A 26,548-nucleotide genomic window follows, 5' to 3' on the forward strand; every position below is an offset into this window, starting at 1 on the left:
CTATCTCCAGAATTGAAAGAATTCCCCATGGAATTATAATTTTCATGACTTTCGTTCGTCGGAAATGAATCGGTATTCTGTTCCGTGAAATTTTGAGCATCCAACGACGCACCATGAGGCATTGACGCAGACGATGACAATCCATAAGAGGTGATAATCTGATCGGCTGCACCAGGCTTCCACCCGGCGTATGTATCAGATTTCATGAGCTTCGTGAAGTTTTCCTCCGAATTAAGGTTCCTTGTTCCGTCAAATGAAAGCAAATTCTCCATCTGAGCTTTTGAAGATGCCCAAAATCCAGGTCAAAACGAAGAGACCTATAAATTGACAGTACTGATTTGAAACCATAAAAAACAAGTGCTCAGTTTTCCTGTCAAAAACAAAATCTTCTCAGTTCAAACATACAAAACCTGCACTGCCCACGATGAAAAATACCCTTTTCACTACTTTCATATGTCGATACAGACATCAAATAACTACAAAATTTACTACAACATTAAATTAGTTGAGTTGAGCATATTCAATTTTCCATGAAAGCAACATAAATATACTATATAAAAAACTGAGACGGTGACCTTAATAAGATTCTGATAGAATTCACGTCTGCCATCAACCACCACAAACTGACGCAGTAAAAGGTCACAATTCTCAATAAGCATTAATCGACAAAACCCATTTTAGGTTCACTCCCTAGCTAGTGCATAGATGTGAGTCTGTGGGTGGAGATGAATGGAACATGAAATTCAAGGCCAAATTCAGATTTTCAGATAAAAAGTAAAATTTACACCATTTATATATATATTTTTTTAATTATAATCATTAAAATAAATACAAATTAAGTAACATTTTAGAATTTAATATTGAATAACATAAATGATGTAAAGTATCACTTTTTAGTTAGTTCGAAGATATGGTATATCGGTTTAATAATTTGAGATGCAAGTATGGGACAGTTTTTTACCTTATAAATATGCTTTACATCTTCAAATTAAGAATGCTTTTTCACACGCAGACCTGTAGTTGTTACTCCGCCTGAAAGATGGTTTTTTATTAATATATGGAGGTGACCCACTTTTTTTTTTTTTTTTTTTTTTAAATTAAGGTAAAATTAGGGGGACAGATTTTGGAAACACTGCTGACCAGAGACGGTAGCATTAGAATTGGAATAGTTACAAGCGGTGACGACGGTGAGGGAGAGGGAGAGGGAGAGGGAGAGGGAGAGAGAGAGGGAGGGGTCAATGATGAAATTGTTCGATGCACACTGTCACCTTCAGGACCCAAGAATATTGAGTCGGGCACCACAGCTGATCGCCACAGCGCTTGACGCTGGCGTTGTTCGCTTCGCCGTTAATGGAGTTTCCGAGGTATATATCGACTACGCACGCACCCCTTTCATTCTTTATCTCTTTCTTATGATGAGGGGTTTTTCTAGTAATTACCATATTAGCTTGGAGCTCTTCAAGTCGTGGTTGTGGTTGTTGTTGCAGAAAGACTGGCATTTGGTGAAGCAGATGGGTGAGAAATATACTAGTGTAATCCCATGCTTTGGCCTCCACCCCTGGTAAGTTTGTTAACTTTATTATTTAATTGCTCTTTTTTTAATGACAATTTTGAGTCTTTTCTGTTGTATAGATTAGCAGCCAGAGTTTACAGGCGAGGTTTTGATATAACGTGTCATAGAACCTCTTAGCAGCTTTGGACCAATTATGTTATATCAACGGCATATGTTTCTTGTTTTTACTCACGCAAAACTTCAGCACCTCCCCTGTGCCTGATACTCTTTAAATTGCAGGTATGTTGCGGAGAGGACACCCAACTGGTTCAACACGTTAAAAGAGTGCCTTGAGAGTACTCCCTCTGCTGCTGTTGGAGAGGTCAGTTTTTCTCTCCCGTTACTCCCGTTCCCTTGGTCACTTAATGTGGTTTTAGTTGTAACTATAGCTTGCCTACGGGAGAATCTATCCTCAACTTGCATTTGAAATTTTTTCCTCAGATTGGATTGGACAAAGGTTCACGGGGAAAAGAGATTGATTTCTCGGATCAGGTTTTACTATCCCAATTCCTTGTTCCTTAATGCTTCTGTAAATTTTTCTCTCTTCATGGGTTCTGATGATCCTGTTATTGTGTTCACTCAAGGGCCATTCATGAGTGGTTTTATTTTTTTTTTGGTTTTATTTTTTGTTTTTGTTCTGATTATCATGCATTGGAGGGCCAATACCATATCAATGTTAGGCATCCCAGAGCAAGGGGCCAGTATCAGTCCCTCCCAGACACCATAGTGGAGTATATGGATTGGTATTTGATAACTTTTTTATTACTCTATGTTTAGGGATGATCTGCTTTTCCAATTAGTAATAGTTAATTTGTAATTTGATCAAACTTGAACTAGTGGTGTACAAACTTTCCTCTTTGTAATAATTAGTGATAATTGGGTTTAGTGATTTGCACAAACCTTTCTTAGTTTAGGGTGCAAATTTCTTATGGAAGTTCTTGGAGTTATTTTTGCATTTAATCAACCCCCTTTAGAAAGTTCCTGCATAATTATAACCTATATTTGCTAAAGATGCACATGTTATCACTCATCCCCTTCAAATTTCTGAAATAACAAATATACGCTAAATAAGTAATTTGAGGGTTACCTATAGCTTCCAATTCAAGTGAACAAAATTTTTTATACTGATATTGGAATGCGGATGCAATCATTTTAGTGCTTAAAAGGGTCAATACTAGATTTTCTTTTTCTAATTTAAGAAAGGGTTTTTCTCACATTCATACCCTTCCCCCTTTAAAAAAGGAAATCCCCTCATCTCTTTTTGTCCCTCTGTGAACTATTTGTTCTTTTTTCATCTCCAATGTTTGTCTCAAATTATTTGTTGGATGAGTAAAACTATTGTTTCTTTGCTTTTTTCCCCTTTACTGGTTGATAGAATGCATATGGAAAATGCTAAATATACTTAAGAAAAACTTACAAAAAACTTACTTCTCCATATGCTGAAAATCATGAAATTTGAAATTCAAAATTTGAATTTAAAAAGAAAACTAACAAAATGAGTCTTGTAAGTAAAAGTTTAAGTAAAATTGTAAGTACATGTTGTTTTAGATGGTTGCTGGAGTGTTAGTAGAGTTTTTTTTTTTTTTTTTTTTCCCCAGATTGATGTTTTCCGGCAACAACTTGAACTTGCAAGAGAGTTGAAAAAACCAGCATCTGTCCATTGCGTTCGGGCATTTGGAGATGTTCTTCAGATAATGAAGTATGTTTCATGATATTTGTATCCTTTTTACGTTTTTCTTGAAGAATATTATGAGGAAATTAAGCCCGTGTGTGGGTTTGTATTCTGAGAATAATAGGCCTGAGTTTTATGGGGTAAACCAATGTCAATGTGACTCAAAGAGATTATTGCAATCCAAACATTAGGTTTGGATCTCTAAAGTATAATAAGTATTTGAGATTTTATTAGAATTAAAAAGTGTGCGACAAAAGTACAGAAGTATAGAAGAGAAACACTTATACAGAGGAACTGAGGAAGTATAAATTACTTGGACAGGGTCTCATGCATTAGCTTTCTTCAAGTCAAAACTTGTTACCATCAATACTAGTATCACTCCCTGAGATTGAGTAGCACTGGCTATCTCAATTTCAAATACCTAAGTGATGGGGTTTTCCTTCAGTAGAGCATAGATCTCTTACATTTTTGGACTTTTGAAACTGAGATAGCCATATTTTGTTGTATCTTGCATTCATGTTACATCCCCAGCCCATTCTCTAAAACTCAACGTGCTTTTGTGCAAATTTGTCCTCTGTGTACATGCTTCCTACTTCCAATGTTGGTTGTTTACGCCAAAATTACCTTTTGGGATGGATGTTAACAATTTTCCTGCTTGGGTCAGGGGTTTTGACATTGGTTTAAGGTAAAGGATCATGTGCTCTGGGATCTTCTAATATATGTCCTTGGAAAGGGTTGTGTAACCTTAAAAGCATTAAACTGCTTAAGAAATGGGGCATCATCTATTTTTTGAAATGAGATCTTCAGTGGGCTCCTCATTGATTCTTTGGCCCCTTGTTTCTTTCTGCATCTCTGCCATGGTAATTTCAATAATATCATAATTTATCTAGGTAAAGTTTGTCTTTGAGCTGTTCATTTCTTGATGTATCTGTAGCTTGTACTACCCCATTTCTTACTAGAACTTGTTCTTTTTCCCTCATAATTGTATGTTCAGATCCATAGGAAGTTTTCCTGCTGGCGTTATTCTTCATTCATACCTAGGATCAGCTGAAATGGTACCAGAATTTGCCAAGCTTGGTGCTTACTTTTCATTCTCTGGATATCTTATGTCCTTAGAAGCAAGGAAAGCAAAGAAAATGTTAAGGGCGGTAAGTTGATATAATTCCAGTTTTGCCTACTAAAAGAAAGAAAAATTAAGATTGAACAATTCCAATAGCTTTATTTTTTTTTTCAGTTGAAAATAAAATAGGAAGGCCAATTCCCTTTTGTAGGTACCTTCTGAAAGGATTTTATTGGAGTCAGATGCACCTGATGCACTTCCAAAGTCTGAACGAGATTCACTGTTTATGGTTGACGGAGACCCCTCCATCCCTGAAGAGCTACAAGGGCAAGGGGGGAAGTTTTCTTCAAATGATGGCAGTTCCAGTAATTTTTCTTATGCTGTAAGAGATGTGTCAACAATGCCAAAAGACACACTCAATCATCCAGCAAACATTCAGAATGTGCGTCTCTTACTTCACCCCCATTTCTTTCCTTTATAGTTTGATGGTTACTTTACTTTTTATAGGAATAGGGTAAATCAATTTTTTAATTCTTTTTGTTACTTGCACCTTGAGGCATTTAGAATTAGCGAGAATTGCAAGGTTGTAAAGAGACGGTCTTTGGTGCTATTTTAAGTTTGAAACTACAATAAATTTTGGACAAATTAGCAGCAGATTAGAGATTCATGAAACAGGACTTCCTGAGGTAAAGAGGGAAAAATAGAAGATAAGAAGAATAGGGAGCAATCTTTTACTTTAAAAAAATCGTTTGCTATTACCAGGGGATGTTGGATAGATGGTATGTAGAAAACTTTACTCTCTCTCTCTCTCTCTCTTTGCCAGAGCTTTGTGGAACAACTTATTTTGGCAGAGTAGGGTTGGTTTAGGTTATGCCTACATGGATAGTTGAAGTAGACCTCTTTGCCAATTGGATATGGTTATATGGGAGCCCACAAATTGCAGCAGGATGGAAGATGATACCTACATGGGAGCCCACCTTGAACCATGCTTAGAAGATAGTAAAATCTTCTATTAATAAAATCTTCTATTACTAATAAAAAATCCATATTTGTCTCTCTCCCCTCTCTCACTCTTCATTCTTATTAGTAGATAGTAAGAGTCTGAAATTACTCAATGGCAAAAAGAAATTGGCCTGGCAAACCTGAAGTAGTTGAATGGTAAGATTAATTTTTGGCCTATGACTTTACTAAAGCTAAGAATTGGCAGGGCGAGTTCACAAATTGTATACTATTTGAAAAAGTTAGCAGCATAGCTTACATAAAACTTCACTAAAGCTATGCTGATAATGAATAAAAAGATAATGCATTGAGGCTAAAAAGAGTATTCTTTGATCGTCTCCAGGTACTCGATTATGTAGCATCCTTTGTTGATATAACCAAGGAAGAACTTGCAGAAGTTAGTTACAAGAATGCAGTACTCCTGTTCTCTTATGATGGTTCAAAAGTACTCCAGGAAAACTAATGCAGCTTTTCAGATGTAGAACGGGCAACAAAGTTTTATTTTTCCTCGTTGTGTCTATGTTATCCTCAATTATGTAATACACATACCGCCCTTCATTATTATTGTTATAACTTGTTCAGAACTTCAAAAGAATCCAAGTAGTTCTATATTCTCAATAACTCTGTAAACATATTCTAATCTATCTTGGACAATGATTGTTTTGCGTGTGGCAGGAAGCACATGCTTTATGCTTTATGTAATTTCATTTACTCAGGTCTAATTTTGGATATTTTTTGCACTTTCAGTCATCCGTTGGCTGGAAACAGAATTTTGGGGAACTCATAAGGGGTTCTTTAGTTGTGGAGCTCTGAAGTAAATTTGCTAGGGTGAAGAAGACCCCTGTTACGCTATTTATATACGACGAACTGCTTTAATTGTGGATGCTAAATGTATGTTTAAGAACTTTACTCGTTTAGGGGGGTTGTGCAGTGAGTTTTAATTGACAATTGTATTCTCTTACTGCTCAGTAAGGCAGATTAGTTCTTTTGCTTTGGGTTTAATACTTGTTCACTTAGTGCAGTCAGGACCTACCTTCTTCTTTTTTTTTTTTTTTTTTTTTTTTTTTTTTTTTTTTTTTTCTGTCTGGATCTGGATTTCATTAGAAAAGAAAAGAGATATGCTAGAAGGGAAAGGGACCGAGTTCATCTGCTACGTATAGTTATTTTTGCGTACTTTTTGTGCATTTCACTGATGTGATTGGCCAAAATAGTTATTATATATGAAAAAAAAATGACGCAGTCAATTATATTAGTAGAGTGCATAAAGAAGTATGCAAAAGTGACTTGCACATAATTTTTGAACAAATGACTAAAGAAACCTCATTCCCTGCTCCTCCATAATTTGCTAGATGGGATGGTTCCAGCTAGTTGGCATCGAGGTCGACGACCCTAGTGTGGGCGATGCTACAAGTGTTGGAATGGAAAGCCAAATATTAGAAGGAGACTTGTCACCATGGCCATAAAAAACCAACCATCTCACTCTTGATTGAAAAATCCCTCCAATATTTCAAGGACATCCTATGGCATCTCAAAGATGTCCCCAAGTGTAGGAAGTTATCAAAGATTCACACAAAATGCCAACTTTTTTGTGCACGATCTCTCTAAATGGGCGGGCGTATCCAATAAATAATATTTTCAAGCATTACCATTATGACAATCCTGCACAATCTATTAGATTTAAATTTTACGTTTGACATATGATTTTGTTTCAAGTTTTTATTGTACTCTTTTCAATCCCGCTGCTTCTAAAAGTCTACAAAATCTTCTCTCAAAGTCAAAACCCCTAACCACCTCGCCAGGATCCAACAATTTTAACTTGTTTGTTTGTTATTATAAAAATTGAGAAAATACTTAAGCCATAAAGAGATTACACAAAAGTAAACTCATAAATTGATGTATTTTGATATGATACGTTAGATTGTAAAGTTACTTTTATTATAAAGTAGATCTAACGGATTCCATGAAGCCATGTCAGTTAGTGGGTTTATTTTGTGTAATCTCTTTGTGTCTGTAGTGGTTTTCTTGAAGAAAAGACTTAAATTTGCTGGCTGCAGGAAACCAGAACTGAACTTTTCCCTATAAACATTTAAACAATGTAACGGTCCCGAAACATTTACATAGCAATGCTCATGAATCGGTGAATATTTTCAGTCATGATATGTACATAATCCGTCACTCCTGAAGTTTCTGGTGGTAGTCCTTTCATTCATTGCCACTGCCAGCAACTCCGTCATCTCCTCTCTCTCAGGAGCTAAATTTCTGTCTCAATAAACAAAGATGAATCCATCAAAGCAGCAAGCTCAAACGTCATCTTTGCTGACCACCCGAGTTCCACTCTTGGAAAGAAGTAGGTCTTTCATTTCTCTGAAACTCCTGAGCTCTTCAAGTGCATCAGCAGTCTTTCGAGGCATAAAGAATCCAGAAGCTGTAGGGACTCCTCCCTCAAGTTCAGTCTTCATTGAGTGGGATGAGTAACAACATGAATCTTGGCGCAGAGGAGGTGCAGTCCTCAACATGTGAACAAGGACACCAACGGCAGCATCTTGTGATTTTTTAACAATTGGCAATGACTGTGAAGTAAACTCGGAAGCTTTTTTCCCATCAAAATTCTGACTGTTCACCAAAATTTATAAACAAAGTAAAAGCATGATAAAGTCATGCATATTTGCAAAAGGGCAATGCAATAAACGTGAATGCATACCTAAATCCTAAGACAAGGCCAAAATAGAGTATATTACATAATCACAAACTCAATCACAATCAACAAATGACTGAAATGGATTAATTTAAATAAGTAAACAAAAGGGTTTAATAGTTGCAAACAACTCTATTCTTGATGCGTTCTCAAGTACATAAGCTAGTCACCAAAGTACAGTGGTCACTTTTATTCTTCCTCAGGAAGATTAGATCACCAACAGTCAATACTGAAAAAACCTCAAAGATCCACAACTAAAAATAATACTTGCTTGATATTTTGAACAAGGATAGCCATGGGTGTTGCTAGTGCACTGGCATTCCTCATGAGCACTTGGACAAGAATAACTAGACAATTGACAGATGCTTGAAGGAAATTTATAAGCTGACACTGTTGCCAGCACTTGGCAAGTGAAAGATAGAGAAAGTCAAACATGTCATCTGTGATACCCATTTTGATAAATGATAAGGGTATGTGATGCATGGGTTTCCACATTGCTTGGGAATGAGAAGTTCTTGTTTTTTATAATGTTCCAATGGCGCTCCAATTGTATCATTAACTAGTCATTTTGGAGTATAGATCATGAGAGTTAGGTCTTCCATTGGGGCGTTACAAATGGTATTAGAGTCTATCCAAATAAGAAATGTGGGACTTGAGCCAAGCCACCTACGACGGACTGGCCCAAAGAAGATGTTGGGAATATAAAGAGGGGGGATTGTGATACCCCATTTTGATAAATGATAAGGGTAGGTAGTGTATGAGATTTCACATTACTTGGGAAGGAGAAGTTCTTGCTCTTTATAAAGTTCCAATGAGGCTTCAATTGTATCATTGAATAGTCATTTTGGAGTATAGGCCATGTGGATTAGGCCTTCTATTGAGGCGTTACATCATCTTTGAGTTGTGGCTGCCTTATGGAGCAAGCAGCCAAAGTGAATCCCATGTACAGAGTAGGAGCAGATACCTATGCACCTGGAAGGTGCACAAGTATAGTGACTGAAACGAGGAACCAATGGGTGGCTTTGTAGGCTTTGTGTAGACTCAATATATGCATGCAAGGAGTGGGGAGCTTTTTTTAAGAGCAATTTGAAAACCACATCTGACAACCCTGTACACTAGCGCTAACAATAGGTATGACGGTAAGTGACTTGACAATAAACAACTATAAGATCAGAATTATACCACACTAAAAATCACCAGGGAGATGGTAGTTGAAGAAAGAGAGGGGAGTTTGGATGTTGTTTGACAATTGAAGGGTAGTCTTTAGTCAGAACATAACTGTTTCAATAAAGTAAACCTAATGTAACCAGATGTGGATACTTGCGAGCAACTGCATCAAGGCTGAATAACATTTGAGAAGTACTAGAAAGACATCTTACAAAAAAAGTTTACAAACAGACATGGCTGCATGTAATACGTCAGATCTTTTGCAACAAAGAGTGATTTGCAATCTGATGTACCATATCAGGCCCCATCAGTTTGTAAACTTCATTTTTGTAAGATCTCTTTGTAGACAAAACATTTCTTTAACAGATGAGAATTCAAAAGAATCCAGGTGAACTCTAACAAGATGCTTAAAAATGAATAGAATACACCCTATTAAATTCTAATTCACCATAATGACTGCGTCTATATTTTGATTACATTCTAGACAAAAGTCATGTCTGAACTAAGATACGATTTAGAGCTCTATTCCATCTACAGCATGATTTTGATACCATAAATTGACATATAAGCAACCCACAAAGACCATTGCCAGCCAAAAGAACAATCTGTGCATGATAGTATAAGAAGAAAATAGTGCAGAATTTTGCACATTATTTTTATTTGTCGATGAATTGCAGCCAATAAAGAGAAACCTATTTTAACAGCAACATTGGAGGTTTAGGCCTGGTTTGCTTTTAAGACTAAAACTTAAAATTTTGAAAATTTTGAAAACCTTCCAGCTTATCATTACAACTTTCTCAAATCCCCACATAAAATAAAATAAACAATTCAACTTTTTCAAATTCCAAAACAAAAATAATATTAAAAAATATATTCTAACAATATTTTATTCAATTTTTTAACTTTAATCTTAACTCATCTCATCTCATCTCTGAAAACAAACGAGACATTAGTTTTTCCAATCAAATGACTCTAGCATCACGAACTTCCCATCAATAACTCTCACCTCATTTGTCTATATAGGTAATTGGCTCTTTCATAAGATAATTTGAAGATCAATGATGGTTGTTTTCAATAAAACATTATAGAGCATTGGCTAGTTCTGTCTCTCTTCAAAGTGTTTATTCACTCTTTTAAACAAGAAAAACAGTAAATTTAGGAACTAGATAACAGGGCACCATTGCAGCCATCAGGTCAGTCTAGACTCTCTTGAAATTAAAAGACTCCCTAGTCTCCACACACACACACACACACACACACACAGACCCAAGGAAGACAGGCAGACACCCACACATTATTGCCAAATGAATGAAGATCTTACCGAACAAAACTAAGGCAGTTTGTTACCATCATAAAATGCACATAAAGATTGTGATATAATTCTTTTCATATTATATTATCTAGGTGTAATGAACCCAATTAAGTTGGGCCGAACTTAATGGGCCTCCAAATTAGTTGTTACCATTTTATTGTATTTGAGTTGTTAATTTGTTAGTGGCCCGTGGGTTTAGTTAGTAGAGAAGGAAATCAGTCCATGGCCTTACTTTGGTTAGAGTCAATTAGAGGTGTTGGCTCCGAGTATATGTACTGAGGAGTCCTTGTGGGAGGGGGATTTGGAATCTGGAAATTATCTTTGAAACAGTTTGTTATTTCTTTTGGGAGGAATTGGGGACCTCGAATACCCCAAGGCATAGCCATTTTATCATTCTTTCTTAGTGTGACCCTCTTTGTCATTTCATCAAACATCTTTTGTGCAATCAGTTATTTCATCACAGCAACTATCTTCCATTTGGACCATTTCTTTATTACAACACAGTCGAGAATATCAGGGTTCATTACATTAGGCCTTTGCAATCAATCATACTTGAGCTTCAAAACTCCTTCCCAGAGAAAGTCCCCAGTATGTGTAGTGACCAAACAGTTCTAGAAGCTGGCAGCCTAGTTGTCAACAGTTGAAGAACAACAAATCTAAGTGCAAGCATAGCAACTGGGATAATCAAAGCATAAAACCTGTGAATAACTAAGACTGCAGACATCAAGCTCGATACTAAGACTGAAGATTGCTAATGAGTTCATTTATATCTATAATTACGAGGTAAATTGACATACCTGACTTGAATATCCAATGTATCAACATCATCAACATCAAAAGGACATGAAAAAATATTATCATCTAAGTCATCCTGGAAAGATAATCTACTGGAGCTTCTAGAAAATCCAATACGTGGTGAGCCACTCGAAGATAACAATCCTGAGAACCGGCCTGAATCATCTTTGCTATCTCTGATCATCTACGCAACACATAATAATGGGTCTTATCAGATAACCACAAAAATAAAAATTGAATTTCAGGAGTGGGAACATAGAACTAAGAAGTATCTTAATTTGAAAATCAGGACTACCTTCTGGCCAGCATAATGATTCTGCATCTCTCCAGACCTTAAAGACTCTATTTTTTTAAAAGATGTAGTTCCATAAGGAGACTCCTGTGATGAAGGATCAGTCTTTCTGCTTCTGGGAGATAAAGGTGGGAGAGAACTTCTACTTGGATCAGAAGAATTGGGAGAAAGGTATCTAGAATTTCTGCTCGCCATTGAAAGTGGTATACTTACAGGAGCAGTTTCTGGACGTACACGTGTTCGCATAGGATGATTACCAGTGGAGACGTATGATGGAGAAGACGGGGATGGAGATGGAGAGAATGGAGGTGAAAGCTGATAACCATCATAACTAATAGTCCTTTGATGGATTGGCATTCTATAATTTGGAACTCTATTACCATATATATCAGTAGGTGGAGATGGATAGTCATATGGCAAAGCAGATGGGCAATATGCAGGTGGAGATCCAACAACGGGTTGATTTTGTGCAGAAAAAGCTGCTCTGTGGAAGCCACTTGTCCAGCTGTGTGGACGTTGAAATGGCACAGGAAATGGAGCTCGTACTGCTCTCAATGGAAAGGAAATAGCACGAACACCCTTCTCCGAAGAGGGAAAGGACCTGAGAGGGTCGGTGTTGGGGCTACCAACATAATCTGTAATAATCTTTGGTGGCAATGAGGTTGAAGGCTCAAGGTTAAAGTCGGTTAGTGTTTTACGGTATGCCACAGATATGCAAAGGCGGCCAGGGAAGGCCTCCACATGGTTGAAAGTGTGTTCCTCCATCATTTCCTCGTCCACCCTTGAGAATGGATCACCAAATGAAGGCACCTTGTAAATGATGTCAAAATTATAAGTCTGACTTGTTCTACTTAGCTGCCGGAAGATCTTATATGCTGGGAGAAGCCTCATTTGTGAATAAAGAGCCCGTAAAAGTATTATTGACTTCTTGTATGTTTTCTTGTATAAGGCAGAACTTTGACCAGTTTGAGCAGCGACAACTCGGGGATATTCATACTGAACAACCCACCTCTCTATAACTGTCTCAACAGATCCCCCCATTGATTTATAACCTTCATGAACCAGTATTACATCGATTATCATTGGATCCATCAGATTTCTGTGCCAGAAACTCAAGTTATCCAGAGCTGCAGGACGGTCACCTAATACTAAGTTGAACCATTTGTCACTCTTTCTCACATGAGAAGCCGATGACAGGTCCCCACTACGACCATGTGGACGACGAGAAGGAACCCTCGAATCCAGAATAATGTGTAAGCTCTTTACTAGAAATTGGGAAACGATTTGTTCCAGTTTTCCCGATTCAGGCTGAGAATTACCCTGCAAATCCATCTTTACAGCAAAAATATGTCTAACTACATACCCATTTCCCAATCCCTCTCACAATGCATTTCCTTCGCAAGCAATCCCTACCCAGAAAACCAATCTTTGCCAAGCTTACCGAACTTGGTTACAGACAACAAACATGAATACGCGATATTTTGAAAATCAATAATATGTTCTCACATATTCACAGATCATAAGAAAATAATGTAAAACAAGCCGAGCAAATATTTTGTGTACCTCGGATTTGAAAACGTTGATGAATTAAATTAAAAAAAAAAATCACCCTGTAAAGAAGAGAGCTTGGAAGCAATAGGTAAATTCAAGAATTGTTCTTTACGATGCAAAAGCGAGCCATACAGCCAGAGCTACCTAATACGTAGACAAAGCAACAAGTCAATGATAAATAAAAAAGAAAAGAAGAAAAACAATATCCATATCAATATATAAACAAGATTAAATCTTCAGAAAAGAAACGAGGAAGCCCACTAATGATGGATGCGAAGAAATTAGGCATGAAAACTTTAAAAAGCAACAGATCAAGGACTTGGGTCCCAGAAAAATCAAGATGATAAGGATTTTGGCAGAAAAAATAGAAAGATAAGAAACTTACCCAAAGCCGAAGGGAACGATGAAATGAAACTTATCCAACCCAATTTCAGGCTTAATGCAGCAACAATTTAAGGATTGCGTAGAGCACACACAGCCGTGGAGTATGTCCTTATTGTTCTATGGGGATAAAAGACTTCCATCGTGGAATGAAGGTGGGCGCCGTCTGGTTTCAGCATCAGATGGAAAGACACGATTCCTTCTTCACTTTTCCATCGAATTGCGGCAGAACTCCAACACACTGTACGTGACGCTGATAGACATAAAAAATATGGACATAACTATTTTTAATGTTATAGAAACTTGAAAGGGAATTACGCGAAAGAGCACTAGTAATGGTATCTGCGTATGTATACGCAAATTCATATTTATATAATATAATTTTAAAATTTTTTATATTAATTTATATATATTTAAATATTTAGTTACTTACTAACAGTATTTATTTAAATTTAGATAATTACTATTTACCATATAAATAATATTTTAATTATTATTTCTCTCTCTTCTCACTTTCTCTCTTACAATATTTTCATTTTCTTCCTCTTTTAACAACACAATAAATTTTTACTTGTACATTCATTTTATTATTATAATATATTATATATATATTTTTCATTTTATTATATTTTTAATATAATATATAAAAAAATTATATTTTTTATTATTACATTTATATTATTAATGTCAAGTGTATGTAGTGGATGCTAATTGTAAAATATATATAAAAAAATTGATTTTAACAAAAAATTAATAATAATAAAATAATAATATTTTTTTATTATTTTGTATCAAATATGCATAAGCCAATATGAGAATTTTACTTGAATGGCAAAGTGGATATATAAAAGAGGTGATTTTACATATGCATATGCATAAACTAATGCTAATTCTCTTAACACACCTACGACTAAACAAAATGGGTGATTTAATTATTGTTGGAAAATGCCATATTAAAATGTAGAGAGACACATAATAATATAATTATGTGGGCAAAGCTGGCCTGGAAGAAAAAAAATCCATTTTTTAATATATCAGTCCTAATGTTTTTCAAATAGATTAAGCTAAACTGAGATAATTAGAACTTGAATAATTCAATCTGTATCTAATATTAATTTAGGCCTCGTTTATTTTTAAAAAACTTCTCAACTCATCTCATCTAATTATTACAATTTTTTCAAATTTTAATACAAAATAAAATAAACAATTCAACTTTTTCAAATCTCAAAATAAACATAATATTAAAAATATATATTCTAACAATATTTTATTTAACTTTTTATTTTTATCTCAACTTATCTCATCTACAAAAACAAGCGAGGCCTTAGTTAAAATGTAGATAAAAACTCAAAAAGATCTTGTTACTTAATTTTAGCAAAGCGCATATTGTATTGAGTGATGCTACACTTACAGATAATCCTTAACGAATGGCAAATTTTTATTTGCTTGTTTTTCAAAATTTTTTTAAACACTGTAAACATTTTTAAAAAAATATAAAAAAAATCATAAATTTATTAAAAAAATACTTATTTAACCATTAAGTGAAAAAAAAAAAAAAAACCAACCCAATCAATGAGTTTTGTCGACGAGTTTTATAGGTGAGAGTAGTGTTTTTCTTTTAGATCTACATTTTTGCAAACAAACGTTATATGTAAGGCAATTTGGTCACGTTGGGTCTATTCCCACCATTTACTGTATAAATTGAAACCCAGAACTCTTTATTTTTCACAAGAGGAAGTACAGAACTAGGCCAATCATCGACTTCACCCAAAATAATATAATGAGCCTAGGGCTTGGGCTTGGCCCTTTGGGCCTAGAACGTAAGAAAAAAGAGTTACGCTCACGCTGATACTGGTAATCTTGAGGCAAAATCTTTTATACTATAATGGCACGATAAATACTTTTTTTTTTTTAATTTTTAATTTTGTCATTCTAGTCATGTCTGTTATTTAAGTGGTTAATATAAGTGTGATAATAATTCCACATTGCTTAGAGGCAAAGTTAAAATAGAAATATGAAGTTGTTACTCTTTTTAATGATTCTATATTACTTGAAAAAAAACGTAAATTAAATTTGGGATTGCAGAAGGAAATAGAGTTTTTATAGTAGTGCTTTAATTGTAAAGCTTTATTATAAAACTCTACAATTAAAAACTATAATTACTATTTAGTAAACATGCACTTTTAAAGTTAGTTAGGGTATTTTTTTAAAAAAATGTGCAATTATTTGAGGGAGCTTTTTAATAAAAGTTTTAACTCGGTGTTTTTTTTTTTAAGTGAACTTTTAACTTGTTTAGGTGCTTAAAAAACTTTTTTTTACAAATTTATCAAACATATATATTTTTTTCTTTAAAAGATATTTTAGGCTATTAAAAGCTCTACCTTGTTACAAAAAAGTGATAGGGTCTTGTGTATCGAGAAGCGATCATATCACTATAAAAATGCAATCTTTCATGCTGTAAATCATTTTGTAAATCAGCCAAAACTTATATCTATGCTAACCTATGAGCCCATTGACCTGTAAGAAAGGATTCTAGCCGTGCAGATCCATTACTTGTGTAAATTCCCTAGAGTTTATTGGCCAAACTTTAAGGCTTAGAGTAGAAGAGAGATAAATACATGATTAAACCACGTAGTATTTATATTTGTTCCAATGAATTTCTCGAATAATATCAAATATTTAATAAATATTAAAGAATTCACTTTATGTGCATATATAACTTATATTCTATACTTTAGAGTTCGATCGCGAACTCAAGAAGATTTCTATCTTATTTGAAGACCCATGTTTTGGGAGGAGTGACATATATATATATATATATATATATATATAAAAGAGATTATACTCAGCATCTGGTCCAAGTTTTCTACACCGCACACTTGACGTGGAGAACTTGGTTTTCATCAACGACCCATTCCCTGAGACTTCCTTCTCCTTGTTGACTACTTATATACGTAAAGAATCTAACACAAAAACCAAAAATATAACAACCACATTAGCAGAAAATTTAACTAAATTAAATACGACAACTATAAAATTGAATAAAGGTATCTACCAAGAACAATTTCACAGATCAGAAAAATCTCGATTTTATTGATAAACCTAGCATAAGCTTATGAAAGACATGATTTTTGGGGGCATAGTTTTAAGAAAAGAACATGTCTTTGAAGTAGAAGATAATGAAAAGAGATTTGGATAGTACCTGAAGCGAGTTTTGAACAAAGTTGCACTATAAAATCTGAAATTTTTATAATATGTAAGGGTGGGTAAATAACAACTTGTCGACGGTAAGAGAGAAGGCGGAGGAGGACGCGCGGTGGAGCGTTCATGAAGGGGAGAAAGCTGGCACTGGCGGGGAGGGGTTGGAGAAAATTCGAACCAAATTTCAAAATGAGACCTAAAAAGCACGTTTTAGTTTAGCAGGAATTAAAATAAAAATAAATAAATAAACACGTCAATAGTGATATGAGGTGTAAGCAACTGTAGAATGACTATATATATATATATTGTACTATTGAATCACAATATGTTCTCTCACACAAAAGATTGAGGAGCAATATTAAATAGAGGAACAGATCTTGAAAGCAAGAAAATCCACTTTAGCTAGCTAATTGACCTAAAGATGTTGAACAGGAAAAACTTGAGGTATATAAAGAAGAGGGAACATTGATCCTATTCCATGTGGCATCTTTGAGGATTATGGGAGTTTCCAAACCTTAAAGCTACATAGGATAGGGTGGATGTCCTGGAGAATAAGTTTGATCATGTATTAACTTCTTTAACTGTGTGTAGGAATTTAGTAAGGATGGTAAAAGGTTAGTAAGGATGGTAAAAGGCTGTCCCTATGTCATTTTCCTTTCTACCGGGTTGTTAGGTGCTCTTGTTAAGTTCTTGATGTGGTCTATGTTGTGAAAAACCACTCATTTTCTTTTGATTGGTCACAAGTCTTGTCAATACATTTTAAATCTCAAATCTTGTTTTTAAATTTAGCGGATGATTTTTGAATCGAGCAAATTATTTTGGCTTTACATGAGTCCAAAACTTATTTTAATGGGGTATTTTAGTGTTATTAGACCAACTATAATTTTCAAGTAAGCCTCTTTAATTTTGGAGCCCCGAAAATAATATAATTTTAGAAAATCATTTTATTTAAATGATTTTATTTCTTGAGGAATATTATTTAATATTCATAATTTTATTTTATGTTAACTACTCCATTTATTTAGATGATTTTATTTCTCTTAAGAAATATTTATGAAAACTCATCATTTTATTTTAAGATGAGAAGTATTATTTTTGGATCAATAAATCAAAGTTGAATTTTAAATATAGTCTCATTCCTTGTTTTCATTTCTTTACTTCTTTTCTTTCGTTTAGTTTATTTATTTATTTTCTTTATATTTAATCTCCACCCTAAGATTTAAGTTAGGAACCCCAAGATTAAGGCCTAGTTAATTGTCCAAAAACCCTAATTCCTTCTCTCTCTCTCTCTCTCTCTCTCTCTCTCTCTCTCTCTCCCCTTCCCCAATCCTGTGACCCTCCAGCACACCTCACCAGCCGTTGCAGTTGCCGTGATCTTCTAGCACCTCTGCCTCATGCCATAAACTCTCTCTCTCTCTCTCTCTCTCTCTCTCTCTCTCTCTCCCTTATCGGTTTCAGATCCTCTCTCTTTTCTCCCTCCCGATCTCTTCTTTCCATCACTCAAATTTCCTTCACCACCCATTGCCGCCGCAATCCTCAACACTATGGCACCACACATCACCGGTGGCTCTTCTCCCTTCTTCTCCCCCTCCGATCGCTCCCCTTGCAACATTGTGGTTGAGTACATGTCCCCCCATAGTAGTGCGGTTGAGTACATATCCCACCGGAGTAGCGTGATCAAGTACATTTTCCCCCGGAGCAGCGCGGTCGAGTACATCTATTGCTGTAACGATGTAATGGAGCATCGCTCCCCTTGCAGTAGTGCGGTAGAGGACATCTCCCACCAGAGCAGCGTGGTTGAGTACATCTCCCTTGTAGTACATGTCCCGCTGGAGTAGAAGAGTCGAGTACATCTTCCACTCAGTGCAGCGGAGTATCACTCCCTCCGTAGCAATGCGATTGAGTACATCCCCCGTAGAGTATGTCTCTTGCAGGAGCAGTGTGGGCAAGTACATCTCAAGTTAGAGAAGTGCAGTCGAGTACATCTCTCGTTCCACCCGTAGCAACGTGGTCGAGTACATCTCTAGTTGGAGCAATGTGGTTGAGTACGTCTCGCGCAGGAGCAGTGTGGTAGAGTACTTCTCCCTCCGCAATAGTGCGATCGAGTACATGTCCTGTTAGAGTAGCACAATTAAGTATATCCCGCTGTAGTAGTGCAGTGGAGCATCGTTTCCAGCGCAACAAATTGGTCGTATACATCTCCCGTTGGAGTAACGCAACCTTGTACGTCTCTCGTAGGAGCAGTGGGGTGGAGTACATCTCCCACCTGAGTAGCGCGGTCGAATACATCTCCCACCTGAGTGGCTTGGTTGAGTACATCTCCTGCCGCAACGGTGCGGTGAAGCATCAGTCCCTCTTGCAGCTGTGCGGACGAGTACATCTCCTGCCGAAGCAGCGTGGTCGAGTACATCTCCTACCGTAGCGGTGCGATGGAGCATCACTCCCCTTGTAGCAGCGCGATCAAGTACAACCCCTGTCAAAGCAGTGCGATAAAGTACATCTCTTGCAGAAGCAGCACAGTCAAGTACATTTCTCGTCAGAGAAGCGCTGTCGAGTACATATCTCGTCAGAGTAGCCTAGTCGATTACATCTTCCACATCAGTGGTGCAACGAAGCATCGTTATCCCTACAATGTTTCAGTATATATTTTTATTTTTTGTACATTTTAGAGTTTGGAATATAGTTTTTATTTTTCTTTTTTAACTAACAAAATTAGTGGGCATTATAAGTATCTTTATGTTTTTATTTTTGAAGAATAGGCATTCTCATTTTAGTGAATTGTTATGCATTGGAGAATGGTTATTTCTCATCATAAACTAGGCATGCATTCTCATCATGAGTAAATTGCCTAACAGAGTGTACGTGCTGAGTCGTAGATGCTAATTGGTTTGGATCTAAATAATGATGGGTTAATTGCACATATATGAGTAACACACACTCAACCAATTAGAAGTTCACAAGTTGACGTTTTACTTCTACATATTAACATTCTCAAATCTTGAAGCAGTAGACATTCTAACATTCTATTTATTTTGCCATAGATTTTATTAGTAAGTGTTATGATATATATGGCATTCTAATTGAATTATAAGCACTTCTTTGTGATATGTTCAAAAAGCAGCTAAGATTGTGCATCCAATAAACAATGGTTTTCAATAACTCTGTAAAACACAATTGCATGTGTAGATTCTTACTTAAAGATATCTCAATAACTAAATTTATCAACAACACCTTCTCCAAAACCGATTCGAGTGCTAACAATTTAGAAGTCCCGTTGCAGCTTCTTCCAACTTATTTTACTCCTCAAATCAATCGGTAAATATTGGTGTGAGGATCAATTTCTTCTATTTTATACACTATTAGATTTTGAAAATTAAATAAAATATCTTCAATTTTTTTTTTAAAAAAGATCTATTTCAACTTTGTCAATTCAAAATGAGTGTGTTGGCATATTCATGTGACAAGCTGTATTAAATTATATTGTAACTTGTTTTGTGTTGAGTGGTTGAAGAAAACTGATAAAATGAAAAGGAATTGAACCAGCTCAACATCACTCGAGCTAAGCTTCATACAGAAAGTTTGCTCGACCTGCCCTTGATCCTTTGCTCAAGCGAAGCTTATACAGAGATTTTGCTCGACACTCACTCGACTTGGCGCTCGAGCGGAAGCTCATACAAAGAGTTCGCTTTGCACTCAGTCGAGTGAAGCTAACATAGAAAGTTTGCTTGACACCCGCTCGACATAGTACTCGAGTGGAAGTTCATACAGAGAATTCGTTCGATGCCTGCTTGACATACCGCTCCAGTGGTAACTCAGATAGAAAGTACATGCAACATGCGCTCAAGTCATGGCATGAGCGAAACTCAGATACATCGTACGCTCGACACTCTCTCGACGCCTCGCTCTAGTGAATGTTCAAAAATATGACTTTGATTAGGGTTTTAGCACCGTGTTCCATTGTGACTATAAAAGAAAACTTGTTTTTTCCTTCATAAGGCAACTTATACAGAGCATATAGAGAGCTAAGAAAGGGAGAAAAATATTTCATTCCATATACTTCAATTTTCTCTTGAAATTAGATCCCCATTCTATTGTGCTTGAGGTCAACTACTGCTAAATCTATTGGTGCGAATATTCTTTGGCTGGAAGGGACTTCGGAGCTGTTGTTGAAGTAGAGATCTAGAGGTTCTCGTGATGAAGCTAGAAAGGACGGAGTTCCAGAGCTGCATACGTATAGAGATTGAGTGGGTCACTCATGATGTTGCAAGCCGGATTTAGCTACTACAAGGATCTTATGAGTGTTTCTAAATTGGTTGTAACAAACTAAATTTCTATAGTGAATTTTAGGTGGTGACTTACGCCCATAGTAGTTTTAGATTTTGAAGATGTTCTTCAAATAAGTTTCTACTTCGTGACCAAATTGCCGTGTTGATTATTTTTTAATGATTTGTTTCATTAATTGACTATTTTTTTGACAACATTTTTAAATAGTGCAGTAAAATTGAAAAACACCTAATCACACCTATAATAAACCCAAATTAACTTGAGCTTAAATCTAACTTGCATTATCTTTGTTTAGATTTGGTAGTGCATTTTAGTGTGCCGGGAGCCTACTCCTTAAGGCCTTGTTTTGGTTTGGACTTGTGCTTGAAATCTCTGTTATTAGTTGTTGTTTTTAGAACTAGCCCACGACCTAAGTTGCTGGCTTGTGTTAGGGATGTTGGAAGGTATATGTACCAAGAAAGAATATGGAAGGGGTATCTGGAATGTTGTTTGGCTTGAATTTGATGGAGGAATTGGGGTGCCTCAAACAATCCCAATCCGTGATTATTTTCCAAGACTAATGTCCATTTAAATTTCCTTTTTAACTTCCTCCATAATCATATTTCTATCTCTTTCATATCTTAACATCTCTTTACATTTTGTTGAGGTTCCTAAGACCCCCCCCTCTACGTGTTGAGTTAGGTTAGAACCACTGATTTTTTAATTGGTATCAGAGCAGGTTCACTCCCGCTAGGACTTAGTTCCTGAGTGTGATCCTACATCAATGGTTAGAATGGATAGGGCTAAATCACTCTCATCACCACCATATTGTGATGGCCGTAATTATGCCTATTAGAAAGTTTGAATGAGAGCTTTTTTGAAATTCATAAATGAACGAATATGTTTAAATATAGCAAGAGCGTGGAGACAATATGTTACAATCTTTGATGGAGCTAAAATTCCCAAAAGGTTTAAGATTGCACTAGAGATGAAATTAATCATTATAACTGGAATAGCAAAGGCCTGAATGCAATTTTCATGGATGAAATTATAGATGAAATTAATCATTGTCACCTGAGGAGTTCAAGCAAATTTCATATGTGAAACTGGCAAAGAGACATGGGATATTCTAGAAATTACCCATGAAGTTACTAGGGCTGTAAAGAATTCCAACTCCAAATGTTGACCACCAACTTTGAAGAACTTAGAATGAAAGATGATGAAACCTTTGATGAGTTCTATGCAAACTTGAATGAAATTTTCAATTCAAGCTTTAATCTAGATGAAAAAATTTCTAAAAATAGAATTGTGGGAAAGGTTCTCAGATCTCAACTTGAGAGATTTTATCCCAAAGTCATTGCAAAAGAAGAGAGCAAAGACTTGGACAACATGAGAATTGAAGAGTTTGTAGGATTTCTTCACACCTATGAATATAATTTTCCTCAGTCAAAGAAAAGCAATCCATTGCTCTCAACACAGTTAGAGAAGAGTAAGATGAATCATCTGATGAATATACCCTGAGTGATAAGTATATAGCCTTTTATGCCAGAAAATTCAGGAAATTGTTTACATCTAGAAAGGGCAAGAATCAAGGAAAGAACAAGAAAAGTTTTGAAAAATTCAAAGGAAGTTCTAGTTCAACAAACAGGGAAATGAATCTTAAGAAAGACACTAGAGTTACCAAGGACAAGGTACTATTAAACATTTAGTGTCATGAGTATCATGGTTTTGGACACATTCGTCTTGAGTGTGCTAATTATAAAAAGGCCAAAGGAAAAGCCATGACTGCTTCTGAGAATTCTTCTTGAGAATAAAATCTAAATTATATGGCTTTCGCCTCCTCTATTGATGGGAAATGTTGCAGTAGTGAGAATGTGTCTGACCACGAGATGTTATCTGAAAATGAATCTGAATAGGAGGATAAATTGCAAGAAGTGTATGAAAAGCTTTATAAAGAGTGTTTGAAATATAAGAAACTTAATAAAGTAAATATTGAGAACTTAGAACTTTGCAAAAGTGAAAAAGAGTGTCTTCAAAACAAATTAGATTAAGTCATGAGTCTAGCAGGTCAATTATAAACCAAAAATATTTCTCTTGAAGAAAAAGTCAAGATTTTGAAAAGTGAATTGATCTTGTAAAACACTAAAAAAATTTTCAAATGGCACGCAAGAACTTGATAAATTCATGGGTGTAGGGAAGTCATCTAGTGACAAGAGTGGTGTAGGTTATATTGAAGAAGGATTTCATGCACCTTCTACTGCTCAAGCGTCTCTTGCTAATGTAGGAAAAATAGTATTTATTCCTACTTCTTCTAAAAATAGAATTGCCCACCTCTCTGAGAAAGGCAAGAAATCCATGCATATACTTAATTCTGTTTCACCTCCCAAGAGTCAAAGAGCTCGCAAAACGAGCCCTGTATGCCATCATTGTGGAAACATTGGTCACATTCGACCAAATTGTTTTGAATTTAGAATTCACTCTTGGAAAACTGAAAAGACCTCAAGGTTGGAATTTATGAAGTGAAGTCATGACCTTAACCAAGCAAACTGATATAATCAATGTAAAGTTAGACCAATTGACTACAAGCACAAGGGCTAATAAGGTGAATTCTCCAAAAATAAGAAAAGTGTGGGTCAAAAAGGGAGAAAGGAACACATGTCATGTAGTAGACATTGCTCTAAAGACTAGGGACACCTCTTTGTAGTACTTTGATAGTGGTTGTTCTTGACATATGTTTGGTGATAGAACTTAGTTTAAAATTGTTGAAAACTATAAATGTGGAACAATGACATTTGGAAATGGTGGTAAAGCTAATATAATTGGTAAAGGTGAAATTGAAATTCCTGGGTTACCTGTCTTGTGTGACGTCTTGTTTGTTGCTGGCTTGAGAGCTAATCAACTTAGTATCAGTCAAATGTGTGATAATGGTGTTTAAGTTTGCTTTTCAAAAGAAATGTGGCTTGTGTCTGATAGGGATGGGAACTATGTGATGAAGGGAGTTAGGATTTTGGATAATTGTTATGGTATTGTTCCTAGTTCATAGTACATTGCAATAGTACTAAGAGTGATGTTACTGATCTTTGGCATCAAGGACTTGTTCATTTAAATCATAGAGACTTATCTAAGATCTCCAACAAAAAAGTGGTAGTACGATTACTTGAGATGGGTGAAGTAGAGTCTTCAGTCTGTGGGCCGTGTCAATTAGGAAGTCAGAGCAGCTCACAAGAACACAATAGCCATCCTTACCAAATTACCATTGGAGTTATTATACCTTGATCTTATGGGACCCTCTAGGACCAAAAGTTTAGGGGAAAAAAAATACATACTGGTGGTAGTAGATGATTTTACCAAGTACTCTTGGGTAGAATTCTTGAGAGAAAAGAGTGAAGCTTTTGAATTGGTTAGAGCATTGTGTAAGAAACTTCAAAATGAACAGGGAAATCTCATAGCCAGAATTAGGAGTGATCATGGAAGGGAATTTGAAAACTCAAGTTTTGAGAGATTCTGTGATGAAGAGGGTATTCGTCAAGAATTCTCCGCACCTATCACTCCACAGTGAAATAGAGTGGTCGAAATGAAGAACAAAGTCATCCAAGAAATGATACTAGTCATGATGCATAGTAAGAGCATACCTACTCATTTCTGGGGAGAAGCTATGAATATTGCATGTCACATTGTGAATAGAGTCTATCTTAGACCAGGCACATCCAACACAGCACATGAACCGTAGAAAGGAAAGAAGCCAAATGTAAAATACTTCAGAGCATTTGGAAGTAGATGCTACAGTTTGATAGATAGAGAAAAATTGGCTAAGTTTGACTAGAAGAGTGATGAGGGAATTTTTCTTGGTTATTCCAAAAATAACTGTGTAGATAGGATTTACAATCTACGCAATCAAACTGCTATGGAATCCATAAATGTGGTTTTAGATGATTCTCCTAGAAAGGCATCGAGTAAGGAAGAGCAAGTAAATGCACTAGGTGAGACTAGAAATGAAGATTCTCATGAGTTTGATGAAAATTCCAAAGCATCATGCACCCAAAAATTCAATACTCCTAAAGATCCATTTTCAAGAGTCAAGTTAAATCATCCTCACGATAACATCATTGGTAATTTGAATGAAGGAATAGGGTTAAAAAGGAAAGTGATAAATCAATTGGCTCACTCAAGTTACATTTACAGATTGAACCAAAAAGAGTAGAAGAAGCTCTGAGTGATGAGAATTGGATAAGTGTCATGTATGAATAAATAAATCAATTTATTATAAATGATGTTTGGTACTTAGTTCCTAGACCTGAAAATTATAATGTGGATGGTACCACGTGGATTTTTAAAAACAAGTCTAATCAAAATGGTACCATTGGAAATAAGGGAAGACTAATTGCTAAAGGAAATGCTCAGATAGAAGGAATAGTCTTCGATGAGTATTTTGTACTGGTTGCTAGACTTGAGTCAATTAGGATATTATTGAGTATCACCTATCATATGTGTTTTAAGCTTGATCAAATGGATGTCAAGAGTGCATTCTTGAATGAGATCATTCGAGAAGAAGTATATGTCGAGCAAGCAAAGGGTTTTAAGGATCCAAAGTATCCAAAACATGTTTATAGGTTGAGGAAAATTTTATATGGTCCAAAACAAGCTCTCAGGGCTTAGTATGAGAGGCTGACTACATACCTATCAGATCAAAAGTTTTTGAGAGGTGATGTTGACAGGATACTATTCATCAGGAAAGTTGGAGATGATATAACGGTTGCTCAGATATGTGGATGATATAATGTTTGGATAATCTATTGATGCACTTGCTTTTGAATTTGCAAAAAAAATGAAAAATGAAATTGAAATGAGCATGATAGGTGAACTAACATTTTTCTTAGGTCTCCATGTGAAATAATTGGATAGCAGGATGTTTATATATCAATCCAAATATGCAAAGGTTTGATCAAAAGATTTGGGTTAGATGACAAGAGTCCTACCAAAACTCTCATGAGTACATATATCAAGCTTAGTGCTGATCTGGCTGGCAAGATTGTTGAACAATCACTCTATATGAGTATGATTGGGAGTCTATTATATTTCACTACTAGTAGACTAGACATTGCATTTAGTTTTAAGGTAAGTGCTAGATTTCAAGGCAATCCCAAAGACTCCCATTTGACAGCCGTCAAGTGCATACTTTGCTATGTAAATGAGACAATTGATTATGGTATCTGGTACTCTAAGGACTCAAATACTGAGCTTGTTGGGTATTCTGATGTAGATTGGGTAGGTAATGCAAATGATAGGAAAAGTACCTCTGGAGGGTGCTTTTATGTAGGCACTAATCTACTCTATATCCTTGTCTACGATTGAGGTCGAATTCATTGCTGCTGAAAGTTGCCGCACACAATTACTTTGGATGAAGCAGATGTTGAGTGACTATGGCATTACTGAAGGTGTCATGAGTGTGTATTGTGATAATACTTGTGCTATAAACATCTCAAAAAATCATGTCCAATACTTTAGGACCAAGTACATAGACATCAAGCATCATCTTATTCGAGAACTTGGGGAAACACACATTGTGTCTCTTAAGTACATTCCCATTAAACACCAATAAGTCGATCTG

General features: G+C 35.7%; 2 protein-coding genes across 2 annotated transcripts; one reads left to right on the top strand and one right to left on the bottom strand.

The window, feature by feature from the left end:
* The first annotated feature begins 1,051 nt into the window (after positions 1–1,051).
* LOC121253866 (uncharacterized metal-dependent hydrolase YabD) lies at positions 1,052–5,956 on the top strand. Its single transcript, XM_041153794.1, has 9 exons — positions 1,052–1,192; positions 1,223–1,364; positions 1,488–1,561; positions 1,793–1,874; positions 1,994–2,044; positions 3,151–3,251; positions 4,219–4,372; positions 4,496–4,726; positions 5,627–5,956. Exons 2-9 carry the CDS (start codon positions 1,239–1,241, stop codon positions 5,744–5,746), a joined length of 939 nt encoding a protein of 312 aa, XP_041009728.1. The 5' UTR covers positions 1,052–1,192; positions 1,223–1,238; the 3' UTR covers positions 5,747–5,956.
* Positions 5,957–7,341: 1,385 nt separating this feature from the next.
* LOC121253865 (autophagy-related protein 13a-like) lies at positions 7,342–13,003 on the bottom strand. The gene is made up of 3 exons (XM_041153793.1): positions 11,548–13,003; positions 11,255–11,436; positions 7,342–7,896 (listed from the first exon to the last, which is right to left on the bottom strand). The coding sequence occupies exons 1-3, from the start codon at positions 12,874–12,876 to the stop codon at positions 7,584–7,586; spliced, it is 1,824 nt and encodes a 607-aa protein (XP_041009727.1). The 5' UTR covers positions 12,877–13,003; the 3' UTR covers positions 7,342–7,583.
* Between the last annotated feature and the right edge of the window lie 13,545 nt (positions 13,004–26,548).

Source organism: Juglans microcarpa x Juglans regia, chromosome 3D (genome assembly GCF_004785595.1).
Source record: "Juglans microcarpa x Juglans regia isolate MS1-56 chromosome 3D, Jm3101_v1.0, whole genome shotgun sequence".
Taxonomy (NCBI): Eukaryota; Viridiplantae; Streptophyta; class Magnoliopsida; order Fagales; family Juglandaceae; genus Juglans; species Juglans microcarpa x Juglans regia.

What these genes read in the sequence shown, in the direction of transcription:
- LOC121253866 (XM_041153794.1), top strand. Translation starts at nt 1,239, where the DNA reads ATGATGAAATTGTTCGATGCACACTGTCACCTTCAGGACCCAAGAATA. An exon ending in AGATTGATTTCTCGGATCAG is followed by an intron (nt 2,045 to 3,150) that starts GTTTTACTATCC and finishes TTTTTTCCCCAG; the next exon opens with ATTGATGTTTTCCGGCAACA. An exon ending in GATGTTCTTCAGATAATGAA is followed by an intron (nt 3,252 to 4,218) that starts GTATGTTTCATG and finishes TTGTATGTTCAG; the next exon opens with ATCCATAGGAAGTTTTCCTG.
- LOC121253865 (XM_041153793.1), bottom strand. Translation starts at nt 12,876, where the DNA reads ATGGATTTGCAGGGTAATTCTCAGCCTGAATCGGGAAAACTGGAACAA. An exon ending in ATCATTATGCTGGCCAGAAG is followed by an intron (nt 11,437 to 11,547) that starts GTAGTCCTGATT and finishes TGTGTTGCGTAG; the next exon opens with ATGATCAGAGATAGCAAAGA. An exon ending in ACATTGGATATTCAAGTCAG is followed by an intron (nt 7,897 to 11,254) that starts GTATGTCAATTT and finishes TTTGGTGAACAG; the next exon opens with TCAGAATTTTGATGGGAAAA.